Source organism: Perognathus longimembris, chromosome 4, assembly GCF_023159225.1.
Source record: "Perognathus longimembris pacificus isolate PPM17 chromosome 4, ASM2315922v1, whole genome shotgun sequence".
NCBI classification, from domain to species: Eukaryota; Metazoa; Chordata; class Mammalia; order Rodentia; family Heteromyidae; genus Perognathus; species Perognathus longimembris.
Window position 1 is genome coordinate 37,036,442 of NC_063164.1, and position 27,365 is coordinate 37,063,806.

At 38.5% G+C, this 27,365-nt stretch overlaps 2 protein-coding genes across 3 annotated transcripts in view; one reads left to right on the forward strand and one right to left on the reverse strand.

Annotated features, from left to right (window-relative positions):
* The window catches only part of Stat1 (signal transducer and activator of transcription 1), a 39,038-nt gene extending 19,400 nt beyond the window's left edge, over positions 1-19,638 (forward strand). Inside the window, exons 13-25 of the mRNA XM_048345069.1 lie at positions 681-710; positions 805-898; positions 1,839-1,880; positions 2,990-3,073; positions 3,621-3,719; positions 4,728-4,863; positions 6,640-6,689; positions 7,344-7,438; positions 8,121-8,266; positions 10,020-10,205; positions 11,633-11,708; positions 12,559-12,661; positions 16,327-19,638. Coding sequence (XP_048201026.1) covers positions 681-710; positions 805-898; positions 1,839-1,880; positions 2,990-3,073; positions 3,621-3,719; positions 4,728-4,863; positions 6,640-6,689; positions 7,344-7,438; positions 8,121-8,266; positions 10,020-10,205; positions 11,633-11,708; positions 12,559-12,661; positions 16,327-16,341 — 1,156 coding nt within the window. The 3' untranslated portion in view covers positions 16,342-19,638. The remainder of the gene's footprint in view (positions 1-680; positions 711-804; positions 899-1,838; positions 1,881-2,989; positions 3,074-3,620; positions 3,720-4,727; positions 4,864-6,639; positions 6,690-7,343; positions 7,439-8,120; positions 8,267-10,019; positions 10,206-11,632; positions 11,709-12,558; positions 12,662-16,326) is intronic.
* Positions 19,639-21,162: 1,524 nt separating this feature from the next.
* The window catches only part of Gls (glutaminase), a 76,700-nt gene continuing 70,497 nt past the window's right edge, over positions 21,163-27,365 (reverse strand). For both annotated transcript variants that reach the window (XM_048345070.1, XM_048345074.1), the window contains 3 exons: positions 26,552-26,628; positions 26,377-26,440; positions 21,163-23,883 (listed from right to left, as the gene is read on the reverse strand). In XM_048345070.1, the coding sequence (XP_048201027.1) occupies positions 23,727-23,883; positions 26,377-26,440; positions 26,552-26,628 (298 nt within the window). In that variant the 3' untranslated portion in view covers positions 21,163-23,726. The remainder of the gene's footprint in view (positions 23,884-26,376; positions 26,441-26,551; positions 26,629-27,365) is intronic.

Below are 27,365 nucleotides of genomic sequence, written 5' to 3' on the forward strand. Positions count from 1 at the left end.
GAGTTTGATCCACTCCCTCCGCACAGACAAAAGAAAAAAAACACAAAAAAACCTAACCTCAGGCTTAAACTTTTCTGTTTCCTCAAATTCCTGAGTATTCTGGAAATTTCATGATAGCATAAAAAAGAACACAATATGGGAGCTTTGATTAGACACTTTGGAAAGTCCCCAGAGCAGGGCTGCTTAGCACAGTGCCTTGCATGAAAGAAGTACTTAATAAACAGAAGAAATTGAGATTTGCATTTATTGAGGCTCTTTCTACCCATTGACTACTTAGTACTGAGTACCCTGTAGACTTGGTACTGTTATCATTTCACATAAGCAAGACATTTGAGGTCCAAATGGCCTATTTGCTAGGACTCATTCAGTAGTACTTGGTGTAGTGTGAGTGAGCCAAAAGAAGGAGTGAGTAAATGAGAGGGCAGCACATCCACAGTATGTATTTGTTCTTCTATCTTTCATATATATGCATGTATGATTATATATGTGTATACATATATATGTGTATATATGTGCATGTACATGTATACATTTATATTTCTACTACAGCTTATAGAATTTTTAAGCTTAGAATTGTTTTATTGTAAAAATGATGTACAGAGGGGTTACAGTTATGTAAGTCAGGTATACAGCTTATAAACTTAAATACAAATAGATGATAATGTGTATTATTTTTGCAGAGATGTGAATGAGAAGAATACAGTAAAAGGGTATGTGATACACTTTGCACTATATGTATTGTTTTTGTTTGTTTGTTTGTTTGATAGTGTGGAACATTGTAAGCATTTCTGTCCTGCCTTATAGATTTCGGAAGTTCAACATTCTGGGCACCCATACGAAAGTGATGAACATGGAGGAGTCCACCAATGGGAGTCTGGCAGCTGAATTTCGACACCTGGTAGGAAGACTCTGTTTTCCATCTTGAAACAGTCTCTGGTCTGTTAGGACTTTTGGCAGTGGAGTGGCATTTTGTGGCAATATGTGATGTGGAAGGCCCCCTTGGGCTTTCCAGACCTGGGATGGAAGGGACTCTTTAGCATGAGAACTTGGGGTATCCTGATTCCTTCCTTTTTTTCCCTGGGACTATTCACTGTTTTCCACCAAGGATATTCCTTTCCAGGCTGTTGCTCTCTCAATAGAAATAGTGTGTATAAACTTTATCTATTCTTGATATCTCTGTGATCTGTGACAAATCACTAAACTCCTTCAGTGTCTCAAGGTCCAACATCCTAAGTACTCCTTCTCCTATGCTTTCACTGTCTCCAGTGAAGGAGGGCCCCCCATGAAAGAGAGGCTGAGACTGTGGCACCCTGTGTTGGTGCTGAGCCTTAAGGAAGGTTAAAGAAGCACCTGTATCACTGGCACCTATCTTGTGAATTCACAGACCTCACAGCTAGGGAACGACCCAGAGTGAGACCCTTGCTCCAACTTAAAAGTCTGAGGGTATCTGGGGGTGTCTTCTGGCCCCACATTGCTCCTTGAGAACATGAAGGATCGAAAGCCATGTGAGAGCAGACTAAATCTGGAGTCATTGGGCCAAGATTAGAAGACTCTGCTTAGGTGAGGTGTGGGGGAGTAGGGGAGAAGCTATCCCTGAACCTAGGGACACAAAAGAACTAGTGAAGGTGGTTCAGGGATCATTGCAGGAGAAAGGAACAGGATACTCCCACCTCCATACCCTGGGCTGTCCATACCCAGTCAGGCTGTTAACTCATGGACCCAGACAAGGGCCAGTTTGCCACTCATTTTACGTTCTGAAGATAGTGTTTCATTGTTATTTCTAGTTTTGTATTTGCGGATTAACTTGCAGTTTACTAAGTTGGTTTCTTGTTTTACAGCAACTGAAAGAGCAAAAAAATGCTGGCAACAGAACAAATGAGGTGAGAGTCTCTGGCTTGTGAGTGAGGCCCTAACAGGGCAGGCCTGTCAAGGGAGGGGTCAGGTCCTGGGTGGCTGAGGATGCCTCACAGAGGGGTTCAGACCCAGTGTGCATGGGCATTGGGCGTAAGACAACAGTAGAAAGTTCTGCCTTCCTTGCTTGTTCACTCAATTTAATGGAAAGGACACAATGGGCTTTTTATATTATTGATTCTCAGGAAGGTTGCGGAATTACTATCCTCTGGCATATGAGACAATTAGTTAACTGATGCTGAAGACTGAATGTTTGCAGAGAGTTCTCTGTCACTGCATCCCCTGCCCAGCAGCATTGCCTTTTTAGAGTTTTGTTTCTCCACAAAGTGATCCTTAAGGAATTAGGGCTGTGGTGCATCCAGAAATGAACTGTGGACAAAGGACATAATGTCAAATTATTTTGGTTTGCAAAGTTTTTTCCTTTGTGCACACAGCATGCTGTCATTCCACAGCATGAACAGTGGGGGTCACTAGAACAACGAGACAAACATTGGCCTGTACAGTTCAGATACCTTTCTGCAGTAGTTTGCACCTAACTGCCTTTGTGACCTGGGTCTGGAAGCTGCAGCTCCCTATTTCTAAGTTAATGAGGTACTTACGGAAAGTGTTTCTAAAGGCACTTGGAAAATCATCCATTTCTCCCCAACTGAGCCTTTCCTGACCTACCAGAGTATGAGAATTAGCCCTTTCAGTAGACAGTCACACCTGAAACTCATGCACTCTCCCCTCTGCTTGCCTTTATTCCCCATTAAGGTCTGAGGCCTGCAGTCTACTGTCCTCATACATGGACAGCAGGGGAGCAGAAAGCCTTCCTTAGCTTGCAAAGAAACCCATTAGAAAGTTCCTATTTCCCCAGTGATTTTTTTCTCTGAATAATAAGCCTTGTCATAATTTGAGACATCTTACTTTGAGAGAAGATGGAGAAGCTGGGAATAATTAAATCTAAGGTAGATGATTTACTATCTGAGCCTTCTGAATTATAGCTGATTAGATCTAGGCACAACCTATTTGGCTTTTGAGAGTTGCACAGTCTGTGAATGGAGTGTCATATTCTTTTCTTCTTTTTCTCTCTTCTAAGGGTCCTCTTGTTGTTACTGAAGAGCTTCACTCCCTTAGTTTTGAAACCCAATTGTGCCAGCCAGGCTTGGTCATTGACCTCGAGGTAAGATTTCTAATGTCCCACAGTAGAAAACTTCATTTTTTTTAACTTGTAACTACATGTACTTTTATTTTTCAAATTTTTGAGATACAGTGAGGGAAGGGGTGCCACTGCTCAAAAAGAAAAGAAATGTACTTATTATTTGACAGACATAATTGTAACCCCTCTGTACATCACCTTTACAATAACAATAAAATAAGCTAAAATTTTTAGAGATACATATCAAATTGATAATTTTTTAGCCAATTCTCTTTTGGCATTAATGATTTAAGAATCAAGAGAATTCAATTAATCTTCATATTCTGTGAGCTAAATATTCTAGTTGAGTTGTGTTAAGTGTTGTATATTAAGCATCAGGAATTATTTCTTCACTGAAAAACTGATCACAAATAAACATGAGCAAAAGTACTTAGCTTTACATTATTATTTTTTAAGCATACATTGTATGCTAAATTACAAAGACTCCTTTGCTTATTTTTGAGAACAAGCATTTGTCTGAATGTGATAGGTCTGTGATTCAAATAATTTCAAGGTCTTTGTCAACTTTTAGACGACTTCCCTGCCTGTTGTGGTGATCTCCAACGTCAGCCAGCTCCCCAGTGGTTGGGCCTCCATCCTGTGGTACAACATGCTGATGGCAGAACCCAGGGTACGGAAAACAAATTTGCTTTTTATCAGGGGTCAATCAAAGACCCTGCATCCTAGCTGCTGCTTCTCTAAAACAGCCCCTGATGGCCAAATATTAAGGATGGGCAAACTCATGGCATTGCTCAGAATCTTGAGTAATTTTGGGAAACTGATGCCAGTGCATATGGTAGAAATGAAAACAATGAATTTTCTGCTATGTAAATGAACTCAGCTGATTATTTAATGTCTTTTATTGTAACTTAAAAATATATATATATAAAAAATAAACACACTACATTCTAACAGTATATACTTCTGGTTATCATGGTGATTTTTATTGTCTGAACTATTTATATTCTTTAAAGTCATTAGGAGCACATAATAAGCAAATAATCATTGTTCCTAGGTAAAATAGTTTCCTGTGAACCTGTGATCACAACATTTCTTTTGTCAGCCCATCAATACTGAAATGGTGTGTTTAAGGCAGCTTATCTAATATTTGATGATTCAATAACAATGACCTTATAACCATAGTACTATAACTCAAGCTTAAATGAAGCATATCTTATGAGTGTTTTCTCCTTAAGGCACAACTTAGCTTTCTTATGCTTGGGGTCATCATATAGCACAGTACATGGGTACTAACTTAAATGCTGGAATCACCGCAAAAATTACAAAAATGAGAAAATTGTGGCAGTAAACAAGTGAACAGACTGTTTACTGTATAAGAGTTAAAACCAAATGCCAGAGTATCTGTTTGTGCCACTTCACTTGGAAACCTAAGCATTTGAAGTGTTACTGTCTATGTAGGCATGTCTTCAGATGACCAGAAAATAATTTGAGTATTGATTTTATATTTACAAGTAAAGTTTAGTGAGTAAACAAATTCACAAATGTGAGTTGGCTAACACTGAGAATTTTCTTCATAGAAAGTAGAACTGAACTCTGGAGTGGGCCCCCATAGATGGCACTTTGCTTGTGACTGGTGGCACTTCTGTAACCCTCAGCTTTTGGGTGTTTTTTTTTCTAGAATCTATCCTTCTTCCTGAACCCTCCCTGTGCACGATGGGCTCAGCTTTCAGAGGTGCTGGGTTGGCAGTTCTCATCTGTCACCAAGAGAGGTCTCAATGCCGACCAGCTGAACATGTTAGGGGAGAAGCTTCTTGGTACGAACACATTAACTCTTTATGTATATAAAAATCGGAATGCATTCAATATTTCTTCTTGCTCTTTTTTCTTTGTTGTGGGGCTTGAACTTGGGGCCTGGGTGGAGTTATTAGTCTTCCACACTAAGAAAGATTCACTGGTCCTAGACCTAGAGTTAGATGTTTCAAAGAATGGAAGTTAAAAAAATATATTTAGAGTTATCTTGAAAATATCATGGAGAAATTTTATCCAGATTTGCCTTCTGCATGACAGGACTGCATGCTTTATAAATGCCCATGGGTCCTTCCTAACTTGATGACCCTCAGCAGTACCTTTCTCAGCTGTGCTACTTAATAAAAATTCTAAGATCTTATTCCATTTCCATAGTTGATAAAAATTAAGAATGGGTTTTGTTGTTGTTGGTGGTGGTGGTGGTGGCGTTTTTCCCCTTCTTTTTCTCTCTGCCATGACTTCTTTGTGATTCTCTTAAAAACAGAAACAAAACCAAAACAGGTGATTTACATATTCTATACCCTGAGCTTTCTCTAATTTTTCTCACTTGGCTTATGATTTGTATCAGTTTCTCTGGGCCCTTGTCTTGTTTGATGAAAGGCTGAGGGAATCTATAATGCCTAAAATAAGCTTGTGAAGATAAGTATCAATTAAATTACTCACCCCAGGATAAGCACTAAGATAATATTAGTTTAAACTTCCAAAAGGTTTTTAGCAGTGGAAAATTCACCGAGTTAGTTGCATGAAGCAGTGGGAAAGGATACTGGATAGGGAGTGACTCAGTGGAGCTTCTCCAGAGACTCACAGAGAGGCCTAGGCTTAGTGCCAAAGACAAAGTCAGTTTGGAAGTCAAGATGATATGGTAAAAACATTTAAGAGATTTGTCCTATCTTATGAGGTGGTCAGGGGAGCTGAGAGGAAGGGAGCAGCAGGTGATGAGGCTTTGGGGTGTTTCTGTTTCCCCTGAAAACTCCCATTGTCATAGTTCTCCTCCATTCCTCAAGCCATTGAAATCAAACTAACTGCCAAGTTTAGTAGTTTACACCTGTAGTGCCAGAACTTGGGGAGGATGACAAGTTTGAGGTCATCCTGAGCTACCTAATTAGACCTTGTCTAAAAAAAAGAGGCAGGCAAGTAGGTAGATAGGTAGGTAAGTGATAGATGGATACATACATACATACATACATACATACATACATACATACATACATACATACATAAAATCAGCCAGGTATCCTGGTTCTTGTCTGTAATCCTAGCTGTTCCAGAGGCAGAGATTTGGGAAGATCTCAGTTTGAGGCTAACATAGGCAAAATGATAGTAAAAATCCATCTCAACCCACAAACTGTGCATGATAGTATGTGCTTATCATCCTCACTATGTGAGTAGGATAAATAGGAAGATCACAGTCCAGACCCATCCAGCCATAAGCATGAGACCTTTTCTAGAACAATAACTAAAAGCAAAAAGGGCTAGGGGTATGGCTTAAAGTGGTAGAGTGGCTGGCTCACAAACTTAAGGCCCAGAGTTCAACCCTGAGTAATGTGAAAAATGAAAAGAAATAATAAAATTAAGTCACCATATGCATGTTTTAGACTACTTTATGCTATTTTCTATGATAATTACTCAGTTTAGCATCAGTGTACTTGAGACTATCAGCCATGTATATATCAGCCCATCTTTGTGGGGTATTTTCTTCAAGAGCAATTATAAGACTTCTCCATCCAGCCAATCCATCAGAATCAAATTCTGTGTGGTTATAAAAGCTTTCTTTTGTTGTTTAGGTCCTAATGCTAGCGTTGACGGTCTTATTCCATGGACAAGATTTTGTAAGGTGGGTACTGCCTGGGTTTGCTGTGGCCTGAGTTCTTTTCACTCTGTTGAAGCTCCCTCCTTGGTATTGATGCTGTGGTGGTAGACTGCTTATTTTGGCATGTTTATCTCCCCTCTCTGGAGCTCTGAGGGCAAGCTGTTTATTTTCCTTTAGTGTAGGAGCTTGGTCTCCACAGAGGCTGACAGGAAGCACCTGCTTGAGTGATAACATTCTTTCATATCCGAAACGAGTCTTCAGTCCCCTCACACTAGACCTTGCCCAGCAGGGTTTTGGCTTCACTCATGTGAAATATGTGCTTGGTTCACAAGACAGATGAGTTGTTTGGAGTGTGCCCAAACAGAAAACTAGCAGGAGAGGACAGTTGGACCTGTGCCGGGTCACCAACTCAGTGTGCTGGGCTTTACTAGTAGAAGGGCAGCTTTGGTTTTCCTGAGTCACCCCGGAAGGCATCCCCTGCTTGTTTGCTACTGTTTGAAGAGAGAAATGGAGAGAGCTCCAGGTCTGGATGCCATTAGGTAGGGACCCAGGCATTTCTCCACAAGGCATTACTGCTGCACTGTGCCCAAGGTGGTGCATATGTAAGTTCAAATCCTTTGTGGGAGTCACTATTTTAAGATTTCTTGGTTCCTAATACATGCTTTTGTGTACTTTCAGGAAAATATTAATGATAAAAATTTTTCCTTCTGGCTTTGGATTGAAAACATCCTAGAACTCATTAAAAAACACCTGCTGTCTCTCTGGAATGATGGGTAAGGACCACTGATAGATATAGTTTTTAAGTTGTTTCATTAGAATGGAAGGATGTTGCAAGGCTGGACAGAGCCCGACTGGGCTTCAGTATTTGACAGATTTTTTACACATCTCTGAGACACAAATTTATGGGCTATCAAGGCTTCATAGTATAAATACAGGTGTATATATTTGTAAAGCTAAATTTAAAACTCTTTAAGTGCCCTTCAAGCACCTATTCATCCAGTACCTACTGCCTTCAGTACCTACTGACTTGATTGCCCCTTAGAAGCTTGGTAACTTGTATCTATGTTTCATTGTCAGGATATTTTAACAGAAGTTTTAAACTGATCAAATATGTTATATGAATCTGAAAGTATATTGTCTGAGTCCATCTAAGAGATGCCTAAATACAGATATTGTCCTGGGTTTTGAGATCAGATGACGATAAATGGTCCATTAATTCCTGAGCACCTGTAGCAGCCACTGATGTTCATGTTGGTTTTCCTTTCTACTTGTAAATGCACATGTATTAAGGAATGCTTCCTGGAGTGTGAATTAAATTTACCTGAAGAATAGTATAGGCTTATTTCATCATATATTCTCTCATTAATTTGTATTTATTTTCTTGTTCTGTATGTTTTATCATGAGAATTCAAGTCATGAGTGAACTATAGTGCCTTTGTCATTCTCTATATCCAGCTGTATTGTGGGCTTTATCAGCAAGGAGCAAGAACGCGCGCTGCTCAAAGACCAGCAGCCAGGGACATTCCTACTGAGGTTCAGTGAGAGCTCCCGGGAAGGGGCCATCACGTTCACGTGGGTGGAGCGGTCCCAGAATGGAGGCGGTGAGTGAAGAGTACTGAGGCACCTGCCCAGGTTCATGCCTTACCTAAAATCCTTCTCCATCACTGCAGATAGCTCATGTGGGTAAAGAGCTTTGGATGTGAAATTGCCGATCCTATGCTTAGCCCAACTGAACCCCGCTCTTGATGGGATGTAATAAACCTCTATGAATATCAGTGACTCACTGCCTGGAACATACTGTGGAAATGATAGTTATTAAAAGACAAGGTCAAATCCTTTTCTTTCTGTCACATTTGTTATCTGCAGATCAAGGATGTGAGTCAATATAATCTGTAACCAGTTCTTGGAAAAGACCACATTTCCCATAGCACGAGGTTTCAGAGTCCCTCAGTGCAGAGTAAACTGGGTAGGACCAGTTCTCACACTCCTGTTAGGATGAACTAGATGAAAGGACTGCTGGAATGAGCTGCAGCCTTCACCCTGACTTTAAGCACAGCCACTGCTCATTTATTCTCTGTTAGATATTGGCATTTTATTTCGTCAACAAATCTGTGGCCAAAAGACAGCAGAAATGGTGTTATAAGTCATGTTTCTGGAAACAAAGGTGAACTGAAAAGATGAAGAAATGACAGTGCCAAGCTAATTACTTTTCAGGGTTGTTTACAGTTGTTTGCTTAAAGACTGAGGAGACAATGGATTTGTCCCAGGAGCTTTTATGTTTTCAGTGAGTAGGTTTTAAAACAATGGGATGTCTTTCTTGTTCTATTCCATTTTTCTTGTGAAAAAGCAGGAGGGCTGGGATCACAGCCTGCTGTAGGGCCCTGTTGGGAGCCTGCTCATTTTCTCTTTTTCCCTGGTAATTTATTTCCTGAACCAAATGAGAGGTGGAGCTAGCAAACCAATCCAGGAGAAAGAAAATGCTTGTCACCCAGCAAAGTCTGAGGCTAAGTTACAAAGGGCAACTGCAACTACCAAGATTTAGGATACCACAGAGTCAGGCCACTAAGCAGCAGCCTCTGAAACTTGTACATCCAGAGGCAGATTTCTGGATAAATTACAAAGAAGGCCCTGAGATAGTTCTGAATATAACACAAGTAATTGAAGTTTATTAAAGTTTAACAAGAAGAAAATGCACCATAGGATCTTTTTGTGTTTCAGAAATTGTTTTCTGCATATTATCATTATATATTTTAATTAAAAAAAAACTCCTTTAGCAACTTAATCCTACAGTCAGGGTGGGGAACCTTTTTTTCTGCCAGGTGCCATTTGGACATTTATAACATTATTTGAGGGCAATACAGAATTATGGGTATACAGCAGATAATGAGAAACTTCCATGCCTGTCCTATCATGTACCAAATAATTTCACTGGCCTTTTAGAACCATAGACCACAGATTCCCCATCCCTGATCTTGGCATGAGCCAAGATGGCCCAGATGATAATTTGCTATTTAACCATAGGCAATGTTTTATAGAAGGCTTTTAAAAATGTTTTATAGTAGACTTTTAAAAATGTTTAGCTACCCTCTTTTGGCCAGATTTATGAATCTAGTCAAATAATTGTTAATGACATGCAACTAAGTGAAGATTGCCTTTGTTTTTCCTCTTCTTAAGACATGATTAAAATATATTCAGATGTAAAGATTGCAGTCCACTAAATGTATGGTAACATATTGTAGTTCTTTCTAGGCACACTCAAATCCATAAATTCTGCAGAGCTCTGCTTTCTCTTTGTTGTTTTAGGATATTCTTTGGGCCTCACAAAGGTTGGTTTTTTTGTTTGTTTGTTTTTAGAACCTGAATTTCATGCAGTTGAACCCTACACCAAAAAAGAACTTTCTGCTGTTACTTTCCCCGATATTATTCGCAATTACAAAGTTATGGCTGCTGAGAATATTCCAGAGAACCCCTTGAAGTATCTGTATCCAAATATTGACAAAGACCATGCCTTTGGAAAGTATTACTCAAGGCCAAAGGAAGGTAAGTGTGTGGCAAGCAGTCACTGCCTACGAGAAAGAGCACAGCACAACCCTTCCTGGTAGTAGAGTATTCTCAGATGTGTCCTTGACATCCCATAGATACCCACAGTGCTGACACTAACCCACCATTCTGTTCTGAATTGGAAAAAAGTAGCCTTTCATAATACAGCATAGCTGGGCATGGTGGCCCATACCTGCAGTAGTAAATAGTTAGTTCTAGGTTATTATACTAGAATGAGACTGTCAGTTCTAGGCTAGCCTGAGAAAAATACTTATGAGACTCAATCTCAAACACAAAAAATCCAAGCATGGTGTTATACATCTATCATCCCAGTCACACAGGAAGTATAAATAAGAGGACTTTGGTCCAGGTGAGTCAAGACATAAGTAAAAGGCCCTATTTACAAAATAACTAAAGTAAAAAGTGCTTTGGTGGGGGAAAGTGAAGGAAGGAGTTACATTGTCCGAAAAAGAAATGTACTCATTACCTGACTCATTAAATGGTAACCCCTCAGTATAACACCTTAATAATAATAAAATTAGATTTTAAAATTAAAACTTTTTTTAAAAAGGGCTTTGGGCATGGCTCACATGAGAGAGCACTTGTACAAGGTCCTGAGTTTAAATATCAGTAGTGCCAAAAGAAAAAAAAATAAACCACAGTCTAAACTCAGTGCAGTTGGGATAAAATGAATTGTTTGGCCTGATTTAGCTAGTAAGAAGTCATCTGCACAACTTTCTGTTTTAGAGCTATTAGGAAAGCCCATTCTGGTGCTGTGTATTTGTCACATTATCACTTTTTCCACATGAGAAGGGTAGAGGGTAATAATTAAAGTTAACTAATTCATACCAGCCTGCTGTGTTAAAATTGAGGAAACAGGTCCATAAGTAAGGGGGTTCTTTGAGGTGAATCTAGTTACTGGTTAGAGCCTAATGTTGCTAGTGATTATTGATAGGAAGTTTTGTCTTAAGATATATGTCTTTCTGTTTCTCAGAAGCTTCTTAATTATATTTTGAAAAAGTCCAACTTAGTCCCATTCAATTTTAGAATATACCAACACAGCTATTTGCTATTCAGGATCAGAAGTCTCCCTTTTAGTGCAATTACTTTGGAGTGACGATGCATGCCTTCAGTTTACCTTGGCAGAGAACTTTGCATGACAGAAAACTTAGCATGTGTGGCCTCTGTTTCCTTGTAAGATTACAAACTTTGGGACATCAAAAACCCCAGCTAGCTTCTTGAAATATTCCCCTTTTATTCTGCTAGTTGCTTCTGCATTCCCACCAGAATTTTAGGTGACTTAGACAAGGAGATCATGACCTCTTACAATTGCAGAACTCTTAAGTTGAGCCTCACCCCAAAATGTGGTTGTTCTCTTCTTGTGTGATTTCTGCTAAAGCAAAGTGTCCACGTGTGCTTGCTTCTAGCTCCAGAACCAATGGAACTGGATGGTCCTAAAAGAACTGGCTACATCAAGACTGAGTTGATTTCTGTGTCTGAAGTGTAAGTGAACACAGAAGAGAGGCATGTTCGGAACCTTAAGCCAGTCTCGCTCCTGGCTGGGGCCTGTTGATTGTACTTTGCTTGCATTTTTGCTTTTCCATTGTAATTACTATAATCAGTTGGGTTGGACTTGCTGAAAAGCTCCTGCCTAGTGGTCTGGGTATCACTGCTTACCAGCATTTTACTTGCCTTAAAGAAACAAACAAGATAAAACAAAATATGAAGTTGTGTGTAAGAGATATAATTGCTCCTCAAACTGATACTTCAAAAAAGTATAAATAAAATGGACAAAAATTGATGAGTGGAAAAGTAAGTTCTTTTCAATCTAGACAAGGCCAAAATCATGACTGAGATACATATTTTTCCTCCACTTGCTTTTATTTTGTTGTTTCATTTCATAAAAGGTAGAAAAAGTTTTGGAAAGTCATTGTCAGTTATTTGGCCCGCAACACTGTCTTGGGGTGAATGGATGTAGCCTTCATGTAAAAACTCTGTGGAGCAGCTTTATCTGCATACAAACTTCAAGGTAGGGATGAGGGACTTCCCAGATGTTTCTCTGGTGCTTTTCTGTGCAGGGTAAGCCACGAGGCCTCAGGAAACATGGCACAGGGTCTAGTCTGACTATTGCTCACTCATATAGAAGTCTAGTACATCCCAAGGGGCCGGGCCAGGGGCATAAACCTCCCACAATCTCTACTTCTTCAGATGTGTTTTATGCAGCATGTACTTTCCTCGAATAAAAATAAAAAGGCTATGCAATCACAGATAAAAGGTATAAAATGTCTAAATTTGTGCTGCTGCCTGAATCATATAAGTTCTAATGTTCCTCTTTCCCTTTTTCCTGTTTTAGCCACCCTTCTAGACTACAGACCACAGACAACCTGCTCCCCATGTCGCCAGAGGAGTTTGATGAAGTGGCTCGAATAGTGGGCCCAGTAGAATTTGACAGTATGGTAAGTATCGGGGCCTGCTACCCTCCTCTCCCAGGACCATGTGCCCTCTGAGGCAGGCAGGCATTGTGAGAGATGCTGCTTGTGAGAAGCAATCTTGGGCAAAGCCAAGTAGAGGGTATTTTCTGGATGAGCCTTGACAGTTTGGAGCCTACTATGTTTCAACAAACATTATCAGATTTTTATTCTTGGCATTCAGCATCCTCCGGAAAATATTAGATGGCATTTTAAGCCTAAGTTTCTCCTTCTTCCCTTTCAAATTAGAATTTCTCTCCGTGTAGAAATTTCACATATTAAGGAGCTAAGATTTTTCTGGTAAGAAATGGTTTTCCTTTGTTGTGTTAGTCATTCCTGAGACCATTTGACGGGGTATTATCCCTAGGAGTGTTGTTTTTAGGGTCTAATGCTTGACAAGATAATTCTAAATTTTAGCTCTATATTCTTAGCAACAATGAAACTATGTCACCTGCTTTATATGTAAGAACTACTTTGCACTGCTAGCTCCTGAGGGCTTTCTAGAACAAGTTCAGGGAGTCCAGAACATAGTTCAGGGAGTGAGAGTGAGCTTCATAAAGAAATAGGAAGATGATTGTATCTTTTTTTAAGAGAATATTTTTCCAGTATAGCAAATGGTATTGTTTGCCTTTCAGCCTGAAATCCTTCCTCTGAAAGATTTTATTTGGTTGGCTGGGTTTTTGCTGATGCTGTTTAATTTTTAAGCCTGTTTCCACATGGAGTTTTTCCAGTTCATTTTTTAAAGGTTTTTTTTTTGTTGTTGTTGTTGGGAATGCTTTAAAAAAATCCTGAGTCAGTACTTTATATCTGGTGCCTAATAGAAATGTGCGTTCAATAATGGGAGGAAATGAGGGAGAGGCAAGAGGGAGAGCTGGGGTAAGGGGTCTGTGGATAGGGAAATTCATTTTCCTCAGTAATACCTGCTTGGATTTAAGATTCTTATGTGAAATTTTTTTCTTTAGCCTGAAATACAGGCTAAAAGTCATTAAAGAGAAACTACTAGCCCTATTCCACTGGAAAAATGAACCTTTATCTGTATAATATAGCATCCAGACACTGCTATAAAAATGCCTGTCAGGCAGGAGGCATGGCTCAAGTGGTAGAGCATCTGCCTACTAAGTGCATGACCCTGAGTTCAAACTCCAACACTACTAAGAAAAAAGAAAGTGAAAAGTAACTCTGCCAGGTGCCAATGGCTCACACTAATCCTTGTTACTCAGGAGACTGAGACCTGGAAGATCAAGGTTTGAAGCCTACTCAGGCAGAAAAGTCTGAGAAACTATCTAATAAAAACCCCACTGAAGGTGAGGATCAAATGGTAGAGTGCCTGTTGTGGGAGAACAAGTCAAGTGACTGAGGGGCCCCAGTATAAGCAAAAAAATGTGCATATAAGCCTGACATAAGAATGGAAAGTGTGATTCAGAAAATTGATGAAACAAGCAAGCAAAAACTCCAGAGGGGTCTTCTTTGACCTCTTTTGTTTTTCATAAGTTATATCATCCTCCTCACCACTACTGCTGGTGGGTTGATAAGTGGCACTTAATTAATACATCCCATATGAAACCTGAGTTAGGTATTGACTAGGATGCAATAGTCAGTGAATTGTAAAACAAGTATTTGAATACACTTGGTCTGTCTTTAGAGTAACTCTTATTCTCCATCTTGGAATATGTCCCACAAATAGCCAGGCTTGGCTTCATTCAAAACACGCACTCTAAAGAACCTGTTTGAACAGGGATCAAGTGCTTTATCGGCTTATTAAGATGAAGACAGCATAGCCTGTGGGTGAGAGGCCTGTGATTGGGATTTGGCAAGCCAAGTTCCAACTCTGTCATCTCTGTTGTTCCTGTGACCTTGGGAACATAAGATGAATTAGTTTCCTCCATCTGCACAAGCAAGATAGCTTCTTTCAGCATGAGAGCAATTTAAATGCTGCAATTAAATGTCAGGAAATGGGTTTGTAGTCTTTGGATGCCCCCTATAGCTATTCCATTCTATTCTCTATGATTTGGTTCATTTTATTTGTAGTATAAAATAAGTTGGTCACACAGCCAACCAAAGTTTCCAGGTAAAGCCATGAAAGACCTAAAGAGCTAAAAGACACTATAGAAGAGGCACAACACTATTAGACTGAGTAAAAATCAGCCTAGTGCCAATCCTCAGTCTTAGCTATGACTTCCATTCAGCAGCACCCACTTTTAGAATTCGAGCATGCAGCCTGAAATGGAGGCAGCTCTCAGACCGGAATGATTTCTACCAAGTCTGAGGCTGCAGTTGTGGAGTACAGGGACTGATGCCTGTAGCAGCCTGAGGAGGAAGAGGCTCCTGAGGAAATTGTCTAAAGTGATTCAAAGCATCAATATTTGCTGCAACATGACATGCGTATTAATTTAGTCTGGATTTCCTGTCTATTAACTTTCTCTTTGGACTTTTAACAGAACCAGACTACTCTCGTAGAGAACTTTGTACAGAGTTCATACTAAGAACATTTATTGTCACTATTTTTCTTCTACTATGTAGAATATTTTACATATACTCTTTAATTAAATCCTTCCAAAAGGTCTATATACTAGGTAGTGTTGTCCAATTTGTAAATAGACAAGGACTTCGAGATTTAGAGAGGCTAAGTGACATGCCATGGGCACACAGGATTTTTGAACTAAGGTTCCTGTCCTTCTGCCTCTTCTCCCTCTCCCTACCCCTAAAATAAACCAGCTTAACTACCAATTTGCACTGGCAACTAGGCTGCTCTGTGGAGGCAAGCTCTGTGGTGTGTGTTTCATCCCCAAATAATTTTCCTACAACCATACTGTATACCACTTATCATTGAGTACTTGGGATTTGGAAAATCTTAAGAGGCTTTACAGTTTAGTGTCATGTGTCTCAATCCTGGAACCTTGCATTTGGGGCTAGACAACTTATTATGCACTGTTCTTTGCACTATAGGATGTTTAGTAGGTAGAAGCCAATAGACATACCCAGTCTTGGTGAAAAATGTCTGCAGACACTGCAGAGGACAGGACCATTCCTGATTGAGACTGTCTGGTCTAACAGAAAGAACAATATGAAAATTAGGAATTTAAGGGCAAGCTAAGATTCTTGGATGAGCAATTTGCTGTCTGCAAGTTCCACTATTCCAGGCAGTTGGGCAGCAGACACTAAGGCAGGAGTTAAAGAGGTTCTCATAATAATTCTCCTCTTCTTGCCTGTCTGTAACACAGATGTCATTTATTTTGCCTGCTGAATGACCTTAAAGGGAAATCCATCATTTAGTTTTCCCCTCATCCCACTCTCCCTCTAGCATATAGTTCAGAATTTCCATACTCTAGTTTTGCATGGGCAGATTTGCCACATTGCTCTGTCCCCAGACTTGCTTAACAGCAGAAAGCTTTATACAGTCTGTCTGAATGAATTCACAAAATTGAGTCAGCAGGCTGGAAAGTATAATCCATCAGCTTAGGTGACATAAAAGGTCTTGATTAGTCCAGGAAAATGGATAGGACATGGTGAAGACTTTAATGTCATGCTGGTTATTTGCTATTGGAAGCATCTTTCTACGACTCCATTCTAGAATGGACAATGATGTTAAATATATGCACTTGCATGTTCCAAGATCCATGTAGTGATCTTAACTACATTTTCTCTTTTTGCAGATGAGCACAGTGTAAACGTGAATTTCTCTCATCTTCTCTGGAGACACTTTTTCTTCCCATGTGCAATTTCTCCTGCTACTCTGTTCCTTCATGTGCTATGTTTCTAAGGAAATGAAAGGAAGGACAAGAGTTTTGCTACAAACTGTTGATAGCAAGTGGATATTTCCCTAATTGTGAAACGTGTTACTGTGAAGGGCTTTGTACACCTTCGTGAAAGTGCAATGGAAAGAAAAACACTCTGTGCAGAGTGGAATTTGCAAATGGAAAACATCAAGATACACCCAAAGCATCAAGAATAGAAATAGATCCCTTTGGGAAAGGTGAGAAGTGTGGTAACATCTAGTTAATGCTATTCTAAAAGTCAGTTCCCAACCATTATAGACCATTGGCTAGACACATGGATATTTAGGGGCCCATTTAATGCAGTAATGTTAAATTTCTGTTCCAGAGAATTTTTATGTGTTGTCTCTGCTTTAAATATTATTGGCAGTTTTCCCTTACTCTACCTGTGACATAATTCAGTTAAGTTTATGTACAATGACATAACACTTTAGCAATTGTAGTCATCCCACTACTGAGTAGGAGAAAAAGGTTTTTTTTTTTTTTTAATCATGTTGTCCACACTGGCATTTAAAACTAATGGCAAATTCTTTCTGTCTTGAGAGAATTAGCATTCTTGTTGGTTATGGCTGAATGAAACTGGCTAATACCAGAAGGAAATGTGTTTTTCCAAATTCATGGGTAACATTTCTAATCAGTCTTCAATATGTGAAGCAAGGTATTTTCTGCTTTTGTTTTGGTCACTAATGAATGAAACTCACTGCACTTCTACCAAGAGAGCTAGGAAACAACTTTTTCAAGAATACTCTATTTCTTAAAGCTTAAACTTGAGATATAGCTAGACATAGAAATTTAAGGGATTAACTTGTCTTTACTGTTATCAGTTTGTAGTCTACTAGTTGCAAAATTGAGAAAGTAGAAAAAGTAATAACTAATAACTTGAATCATTCACCAGAGATAATGTGAGAGTCAAATGATCAAAACTCAAGTCCTGTGTAACTGCCTTGAGAACTTCATATTTTCACTGATAAATATGTACGTATGACAATTATATTTGCAAATGGTCCCATGATCTCTTCTGTACTTTTTCCAGACACTTTTTTTGGATGGGTGATTGTTGTTGGAGTGTGTCGTGCCTTTTTCCTTCTTCCTCATTGGCACTGACCCAAACTAGTAGTTCTAGGGACTGGCTGTTGGGGTTTCCAGGGAGCTTTCACAGAGGCTTTTACATGGCTCCACATCACTCCTCCATCTTCACCACAACTATGTTCTTACATACAGGCTATGCTTCTATTTGGGAGATAATTTTCATAAAGAGTAGCTTAAGTCTATTTAGTGCATTAAATATAGTGTGTACACACAGCTCAGTGCTGCGTACAGACTGAAGCCCTCTCTCTATTTTTATATAACATTGACTTGGCTGGATTTTGGCAGCTTTTTTAATTAAAATGGTTGAGAAACCCAACATTTAAAAAAATTGCCTCTAATTGCTGTGCTTTAAACTATTTTGTTATATTTTTACCCTTTGAGAATGGTTTGGCACTATTTTATTTCATTGTACTAGCCAAGTGACTATTTTCTTTTAAAGCAAAAAGAGTGTCTAAAGTATTAAAATTCTAATATTACTCACTAGTTTTTAGTATAAAGATATCTAAAATTGCTGGCATAAGAACTGGTTTAATATTTATCTCATTAACATATCAGTCTTTAAAAGAAGATTAATAACATTATTTTCCTATTTTGATTATTAAGCTTAATAACCTTATTTGTTCTTTTACTATTTTGCCCTTATTCTTATTGTAATCAGAATCACTATGGCAGATTAAGAGATCAGCTTGTGTTCTTAAAAAAATGACCATTATAGTAAGTCACTGAACTAATCTGGCTTAAGGGATGTGTGACTATATCTATGATAGTGGTTTACAGCATAGACAGTACATGTACAACCTTGTACCAACTTTTGGTTTTTAAGGAAAGAGAAATATTCTGAAGTTACATTAAGAAACTGAAATCAATTTAGTGTCCTGAATGCTAAAGCCGAATTTGAAGGCAAATCTTAAGGAACAAAATAGTACTGTATTCCACCTGGCTATCCTAGGAGAAAAGAACAGCATTTTAAAAATACTTATATTTACCTTTTAAACTGTGATGCTGTTTCCCAAGTAATGGGTATTTGCTTGAGTGGTATCTTTTTGTGATTATTCATGTTTGAAACCTGGGTGTGGTAACACATTCTACAATCCCAGCTACTTAGCAGAGGCTGGAAGCTTGTGAGTTCAATACCAGTATGGGCAAAGCTAGTGAGACCCTATCTCTAACATCTCTAACTCATGCCCATACTCCTAACGGCTCAGAAGGCTAAGATACAGAAGATTGCGATTTGAGACCAGCTTAAGCAAAAATGTCCATGAGACCCCCATCTTCAAAATAATCAGTAAAAAAGCAGAACTAGAGGCATGGCTCAAGTGGCAGAGTGCCAGTTGAGCAAGCACAAGGATCTGAGTTGAAACCTAATACTAGCAAAAAAATAAATAAATAAATGAAAACAAAATGGTAATGATTATACCTCAAGTGGTGGTTTGCCTAACAACTAAGAGGCCTCTGGGTTCAACCCTAGTATTGCAAAAGAAAATTCTCATTTTTTATATGTCAAAATATATATATGTATGTATTAAGAACCTGCCATGAGCCAGCTTTAGTCATAAATGTTTGGGAAATATTGATAAACAAACATATCTATGCTCTCATAAGCCTAAAATGTTAGTACATTAGACCATATTTTCTAGTGCAGTCACCTTATTAAATCTTAAAATTTTGCTAAGTAAACATAGCCAAAAGCCCCAAATAATATAAATGCATTAAAATAAACCTCAACTGCAGAGAAATATCATTTAAACTAGTTGCAGGAAGCATAATCAATATTGTTTTTATAGTCTACTAAGATAAATGTATAGCCCAATAATATGACTCAGTGATACTCAGCTTCCAAATGTTAGCAAAGTTACTTCCAACTCTGTGCTTACTGTACTCCCTGAGAAATTGAAATGCTCTACTTAATTGGTTGTAGAAAATCAACCATACATAAACTTATTTATTAAAGTTACATTGGGTATACAAAGAACCTAAGCAGTCTAAAAGGTAAAAGCTTTTTATCAAATACCTATTATCAAACTCATGCATTCTGTAATATTCCATAATTCTATTACAATATATTAAATACCTCATTGTTGGTGTGTTTACAGCCTTTCCCCATTTTTTATTCATGAAGTCTTGATATTTTTGCTGTTATGATTATCTTACTGTTATAGCACACATTTGGAGAGGCAGGAATGGGCATGGCTGGCTACAAGAGGCTTAGACCTAGAGTCAGGCTCCAGAATGAAAGTGAGAACCTCAGTCGGCCTTTAATGCTTTCCAACCAGTTGTTTTACCTTTCTCACCTCATTTTTAAATAATTGCCTTTTAAATCCTTCCCATTCACAAACACACACACATTCTCTAATCTAGTAAATCATGTTCTTTCAGAACATAATTTTGTAATTTCATTTCCCAGAAAGTCTTCTCAGCACCAGAACCATCCATCCTATGATGTATAAATTTATTCACTTTACTGTGATAATTAGCAAGTGAAATTAGATAGTTCAAACCTCTAAAACAAGTTCCACAGTAATAAAATGGCATCACTGTATCAAGAATACTACTGAGATTTTCTATACATATATTGTAACATTCTATCTGGGGATATACAATGTGCAGCTAAAATTAACTGTAGGCAGGACTTTACATGAAAGCAGTTATGCCCATCCTTAAAACTCAGCAGCGAGCCAGCCATCATGGCTCACATCTGTAAACCCAGCTGCACAGAAGGCTGAGATCTGAAGACTGAAGTTTGAAGCCAGACTGGGCAAGGAAGTCCATGAGACTGTCTCCCATTAGCTAGCAGAAAGCTGGCCAGGAGGTGTGTTTCAAGTGGTCAAGTGTCTACCTTGTAAGGGTGAGCTCGGGACTGCATTCAAACCCTGCTCAAAGAAAAAATCAGCAGAGGAGAGGCCTTAACCAATACATGTGAATAAGTTAAAATGCTTATGCCATTCATCGTGAGGTATAGCAACATGCAGGACAGAACATGGGACTCTTGAGTTCTGTATCATGGCCACTCTCGGTCTCAGCCATATTAATAAGAGTGGGTTAGAGTAGATGTAGTAACACAGTGGCACCTTTGGCCAAGCAACTAAGTGTGTGATAAAGAATGCTGACAGGTGAGAATGTAATGGCCATGGTGTCCATGTACTTTCTGTATGCTTAGAAAAACCAAACTCTCTAAGTCTGAAAGGAATGAGCTCTGAGCAGGGTTTCTGGCCCTGGAGGAGAATGCCATCCCCACATGGGATGAATTATTCAAGAACTAAGGTTTTCTGCTGGTGCAGCTAAGATAGTGTTGTGGCATCCCTGGGATCATCTCTCCAAACAGATTTTAAAGCTTTTTTAAAACACCTTTCCTTTCCTTCAAGGATGTGTTCAGTAGCTCACTTCAGCAAGTATTTACTAAGTACCATGCAACTGTCAAAGCAGAGGACTGGCTTTTAGAGCAGACCTACCCTCATGGCTTCAAGGATGAGCTCAAAGTCTCAACCTGATCTTGCCAGCTCCCTGCTTCATAGTAGGCATCAGAAATGGATTTGGGACCAACTTACCATTGTCCTATGCCCAAAAGAGTTCCCACCCCAGTGCAGAAAGAAAAACAATTATTTTAAGAAAATTCATTTTTCACACATCTTTGATACATGTATTTATTATGCTTAAAAAGCAACATTACCTAATTTTATTTAAAATAAACGTTTTCCAATTTCAGAATACTTACAATGTATAGTTTTAAGATTAGATTCACTTTGGGAGATGTTGGAAGCAAATACATTCATAGCTGTGTAATGACCTCACGGTCATTCAGTCCCTTCCAGACAGACAATAGCAATAGCAAATCCTGCTGTGTCACAGCTCAAGGGCAGTGTGAGCAGCAGAGGTACAGCATATCACCCAAAATAGGGCCATTAGAACCAACATCAGCAAAACAACAGTGTGGACACAGCCTGAAATCAACATGACCTTCTAAAGCTCTCGGTGCTACAGAAAAATCATATGGTCTTAAAGCCAAAACAAAAAGGTCTTTGGAGTTTACCCATGATAGTGGTTGACAGCACAGTCAATAAGCATTTACACCAAATGTTCTCATTACCGGCCAATAGCAAAGGGTCAGCTCAAGACCAAGCACACAGTCATAAATAACATTTTGGGTAAATAAGGGCATATTTAACTAAACCACAAAGATTCTACAAAACATTTTGATCTTACAAAATAAGAGAACTCTTTTTTGTTCCCAAATAATAGTCAGAACCTCTTATTATTAGAGAAAAGCCTCAAAATCATTGAGCCAAAAGCTACAAATCATTTAATTAAAAGCCACACAACTGAACCACTGTAATGTTTCATTTTAATCACAAAGCTGCTGTTTGAGCAGTTACCTCAATTGACTTTAATTGGGACATGTCTATCATCTAACACCTTTTGGGTTGATGGTACTCCTTATTTGCAAGTACCACCTGCCCACATGGCTTGACAGGTCTGTGTGGGAGGGGCACAGCCACAGAACTAGTTACCTACCCACCATCCTCCTCTTACCCTATGTGTGTTCCTTGGGAACAGCTTGATTGGTGCCTGGTGCTGCTAAGGAACCCTGGCCATGGTTTCACCACAAGTGCTGGCCTGGGAATGGCAGAAGCACTCAGACTAAAAGCAAAAATCAAAGTATCTGGAGGCTGCTGGTATGAATGAGTTGCCATCAAACATATAATAAAAGTTGCAAGCAGCAGTTTGTGCTGATGGGGGAAAAGGAAATTGCCACATTAATGTAGTAGCATATGTGGAGTTGCAAATTTTGCTCATTTCATAAAATGCAGCTTCAAAGAAGTCCATTTGTGCATGCGTGTGTGCGTGTGTGTGTATGTGTGTGTGCTCTTGCGTGCATGTGTGTGCATATGTGCTTAGTATCATAAATCCTAACATACCTTTTATCTCCTCCAAGGAATAACAGGATAAACTAAGGTCAGTTCCTAGAAAATTCTGCTCTTTCCTTTCTGAATTGCATTTCTAAATTAATCATGAGTTACTTCCCCAAGACAAGAAAATGGTGAGCCTCAATTTTAAATAAAATGGCCTTTTCTTATTAATGAACTATGGAGCATACCAAAACTATACAGTAGAATATTTGAAGGTATCTGGAGCAATCCAGGATTCCCAAAGAGGACAAATACCTTGGTCCAGACTTTTAATGAGTTTAGAAACAGGTTGTTTGTAGCAGTTCCCATAACATCTCAGTAACTGGTAGCTTGAAGTTTTTTAAGTTTGGTCTTTTCCTAGAAGCTGAAAATTAACTTCTAACAGAACTGTAGTAGTACATACCTTCATTCTTGAGACTGATGAATTTGGCTAATTTATATTTAGTAACTTAATGTCTGGTTCATCTCCTGTAGACAAATGGCAAAGTTCTAGCTTTCATGCCAGAAATGTGAGGCATTTTCTGACTTACAGTGGAAACATGAAAACTGCATAGTATGCCAGCACTCATTTTCCCAGCTAAAGGGAAGAGGCAGATAGTGAAACAACGGAGAAAAGAGGCTGGACTAAAGGGATATAGAAAAAGGAAAAAATTTCAAAAGTATAACTATATCACACATATGTTTTGGTCACCAAACATATCTTAAACAGATTCCCTGATAAAATCTAATCAGAATTGGCTTATTCTATTAACAGCTGTTAACTATTAGAATTTTAAAGAGTCACACTGTTAAGTGAGGATTGTAATAGACATTTTAAACACTCAACCATAAGTGCATATAACTGTTCAAACATTCAGACTAAATCTATGTTAGAAGTCCTGAAAATCACACAGTTTGCTTCTAAAAACAGTCTCAACCCCTGTGGAAAGACTGTACAACAGCTTAATTTACAAATTCATACCAGCAGATCACTAAATTGAAAATTCATAAAACACACAAGTCATGGAGATCACACAGTTATATGCTAGGATTGATAACTATTTCTTCTACACCCAATTATACAATGCACGAGGTAAATATTTCTCACATTATGGAGGGAGATTGTTTTATTTCTATTTTTACCCCAAAGAAATCAGATTTGTCCTGTGTGCACAATGAAGAAAGGTCCAGTAACACTGAAATGACAAGGGTAAAATATACATCACTACCAGATAGATACACACGTTCTTCATAACCATTTTCCACAATTAAATAGATAAGTGATTTACGTCTTGGAATTTAAGACCATTATAACAATCCATCAAGATTCTTATGGACAGTTTGATTTTCCTTTCCATTGTCAGAATCTCCTTGAGGTGTGTACTGGACTTGGTATTCCTGGAGGATTTTAAATACATCATGGTGTCCAAAGTGCAGCGCTTCATCCATGGGGGTATTGTTCCACCTAATCAAGTGGCACAGCACAGACAGGATCATTAGGTATTCTGTACAAACATCATCAACTAGCATCCTAAGTTTTAAGTGTACATTAAATGGTCAAATTTAGCTATTTGAGCAATATTAAAAGTAAAAATTAATAGCAGAAATGGATTTATAATTAAAAGAGTGGCATCAGAGACAAGATGGGACATTGAGGAGGAAGAGAAACAGCTCTATTAAAGAACCGTGTTTACATCCAAGTGCCTCTCTAGGTCCTCAATTTTAACTTCTTGAAAAAACACAAACTATCTCTTTTTAGGTAAATTTTTCAAAGAAATTCAGGTACATATGTGCACCACATTAACCTTTGGCAGAAAATTTGTGTTCCTGGGAACTAAAAAAAAACAAATCACAATAAATCCCCAAAGTCTAGAAATTAGAAGTCACACAGTGTAAGTCAAATTTTTATCATGTCCAGAAAGGATGGGAAGCCACCGGCTCAACTCAACCATGACCCAAAGAAGACTAAATAACTAACTAGAAGACTAACTCCTCTTCAGTACTAACTGTGCTTTGGAGGGCTGCATTGTTTGTTGAGTTTGGTGGATGAAGATTCCAGGATAAGGTGTGTAAAGTTGCCAGCAGAGCCTTTTGCAAAAGGAGACATCACTATAAAACTCACAGCCCCAGTCAAACAGGTGAGATCCTGAGTTCTCTAAGCCTTGGCAAAGGCCTGTCACCTTACTGTTACTTAGCATTGACTTCTCCACAGCTGCTGCTCTCTTATTCCACTTGTTATGGGCCACTGTCACCACCTTTCTTAGTTTCTTTCTTTCCTACTCTGTTGTGAATCTTTTATAGTCTTAATGGAGTCACAATATGAAAACCAAAAGGTGTTTAAAATATTCTGGTTCATAGACATTTCTGATAGCTTGTTCCTTAGTTTCAAAAGCAGGTAAGTGTCCTTTTACTTTGATATAAGCCTTCATCAGTTTAGGAGTCAGTGGCACCACATATAGACTTTTAAATCATCTTCACCAATATGTTTGTGTCACTATTTGGGGGAAAATTAAATGCCAGCTTCACATTACTTTTTTGAACAACACTCTTTATTAAATAATGAAAAATACCAACTTTAAATAATAATTTTCATTCAGTAATATTTTATAATTGATTTTGTTGAATAGTATTGTCTTGGCTCTCTAGCTTTCATTCTGTAGTAGTAGATGAATATCTACCTACCAAGTTAGTTACTTAGCTAACACTTAGATGGGTAGCTTATTTTTATATTCCTACAGGCCAGTTTAAAATCACAGTATTTCCATCATGAATTAGTGTTTTGGTTGAGATTAGAAACACAAAAGGAAACACTGTGGTTTCTTGTTCCAGAAATGGCTAGAATGAGCATCATATTAGGATAAATGGGAGGACTATCACTATAAGTTGAGGTTTTGGAATACTTCCAATGATGATAATTTAAATCATGATTCTTTGTAACAACTATAGAAACAAAATTGGGTAGCCAATTTTATTTACAAATGGCTAACAGTTTTAAGACACTGATATTGTGACTTGTCCTGCAAATTAGACTAACAAGATCCAGACCATAATTTTAAAAACTACAGCTCAGTTGAACAGATCTAGTTACTAAAGAGTAATCAGTTTGCTCCAAATTTAATGCAGCTGCATTCCTCAAATCCAAACTCATTCCTCAGATCCAAACTCTTTAGCACACATATCAAACCTCTTCATGAAGTGTTTATATCCCTTGCATTGTTCTCCACACTTATTCTCATTACTCACTGCTGGCTCACCCAGTCTATTCCATTATATAATACCCAGGTATATGAGCAAAGAGTTTACTGTGCATATACCCCTGAACTTTGGTTGCATTCTTACAGTGACCCTGACCACCACGTGAAGAGCTTTGGCCCAGGATAAATAGCAGTTACCATGTAGACCAGGAGAAAGAGAAGCAGAAAACATACCAAGCAGATAGTTTTCTCATGCTACAGACAAAAATGCTCTTCATTCTATGCCCTCAAATCTCCTCTTTCTCTTGAAGTACTGATTAAAATTCAACCTCCACAAAGTCTTCTAAAATTGATTCCACTCAAATCCAGAAATATCAACAAGCTCCAATATGTTCATTTTAGAGTTCTTTAACTGCAGCTTTCTTACATATTTTTATATGCTTCTGGAAATGTCTGTTCACCCTGCATATTGAAAAACCTCAGGAATTTTTTCTGTTCAAATACCAAAAAAAAAACACAAAACAAAACCCAGAAACAACAACAAAAACCCAAACACCTCTCTTCTTCATACAAGGTAGTCAGGTCTGAAAAATTTTAAACAGGAAACTGCTCATAGATAAGAAAGAGGATACAAGTGGCAAAGTGATATATGTAGAAGAGACAAGGTTTTGTTTTTTGAGACAACATTCTATCATTTTAACACTGACCCTGTGTAATAAAATACCTACTTGACAATCATGTGTGAAGGTAACCTAAGCACTCACCTGTCCTTGGGGAAAGGATTTACTTTGCAAGCTTCCAGCAAAAACTTAACCACTTCCACATGACCTATAACCACATACACACACACCCAAAAAAAGAAACAGACTTTAGTATTGAATTTTAAACAAATTAAATCTTGTGGGGAGAGGGGTGAACATATGCTTCATCATCTATTACCCTCTGCAGCAGCTACATGGAGTGCTGTTCTAGAATCATAGTCTCTCTGTTCCATGTCCATAGCTGACAAAGCAAATCTGAAAATTCACAAGCATAGCTGTTCATTATACATTAATACATTTAATTCATATTTACAACATTTACTCCATTAGTTCAGTCTAAGGGCCTATCAGGTGTCATCCCTCACTAATCTTATTAAAGGTAATTAGAACTCTGGGTCATCTCCCTTGCACAGGTGACCTTGGTAAAAGCCTCTTCACCTCTGCCTTAGCTTTGCTACTTTGGGGTAAAACATTGTCTCCCACAGGATTAACCTGAACCACATTGTTTGAGATAAAAAATAATGGTAAATTTCTATTGAAGTTATGTCTCAAAAAAGCAAGAAATCAATACTCACATTCTTTAAGCTGGCATTTTAGTCTGCAATGAACAAGTACTCATCAGACTTTAAAAACAGATGGGGAGTGGGCACCAGTGGCTCAAGCCTGTAATCCTAGCTACTCAGGAGGCTGAGATCTGAGGATCATGGTTCAGGGCAGTCCCACAGAAAAAGTCCCTGAGACTCAACTTTCTGTTAACCACTCAAAAACCGGAAGTGGTACTGTGGCTCAAAGTGGTAGGGTGCTAGCCTTGAGCTCAGAGACAGTGCCTAGGCCTGAGTTCAAGCCCTGCAATAACAACAAACAGATGCGAAAAATAAGCCTAGACACTTTTTCATTTTAAAGGTTAGCTGCAACTCTACAAGAGACCTTATATTAGGCACATGATATTATATGGTGATATGCAGGACAACAAAATCCTAAACCCTCAGCCC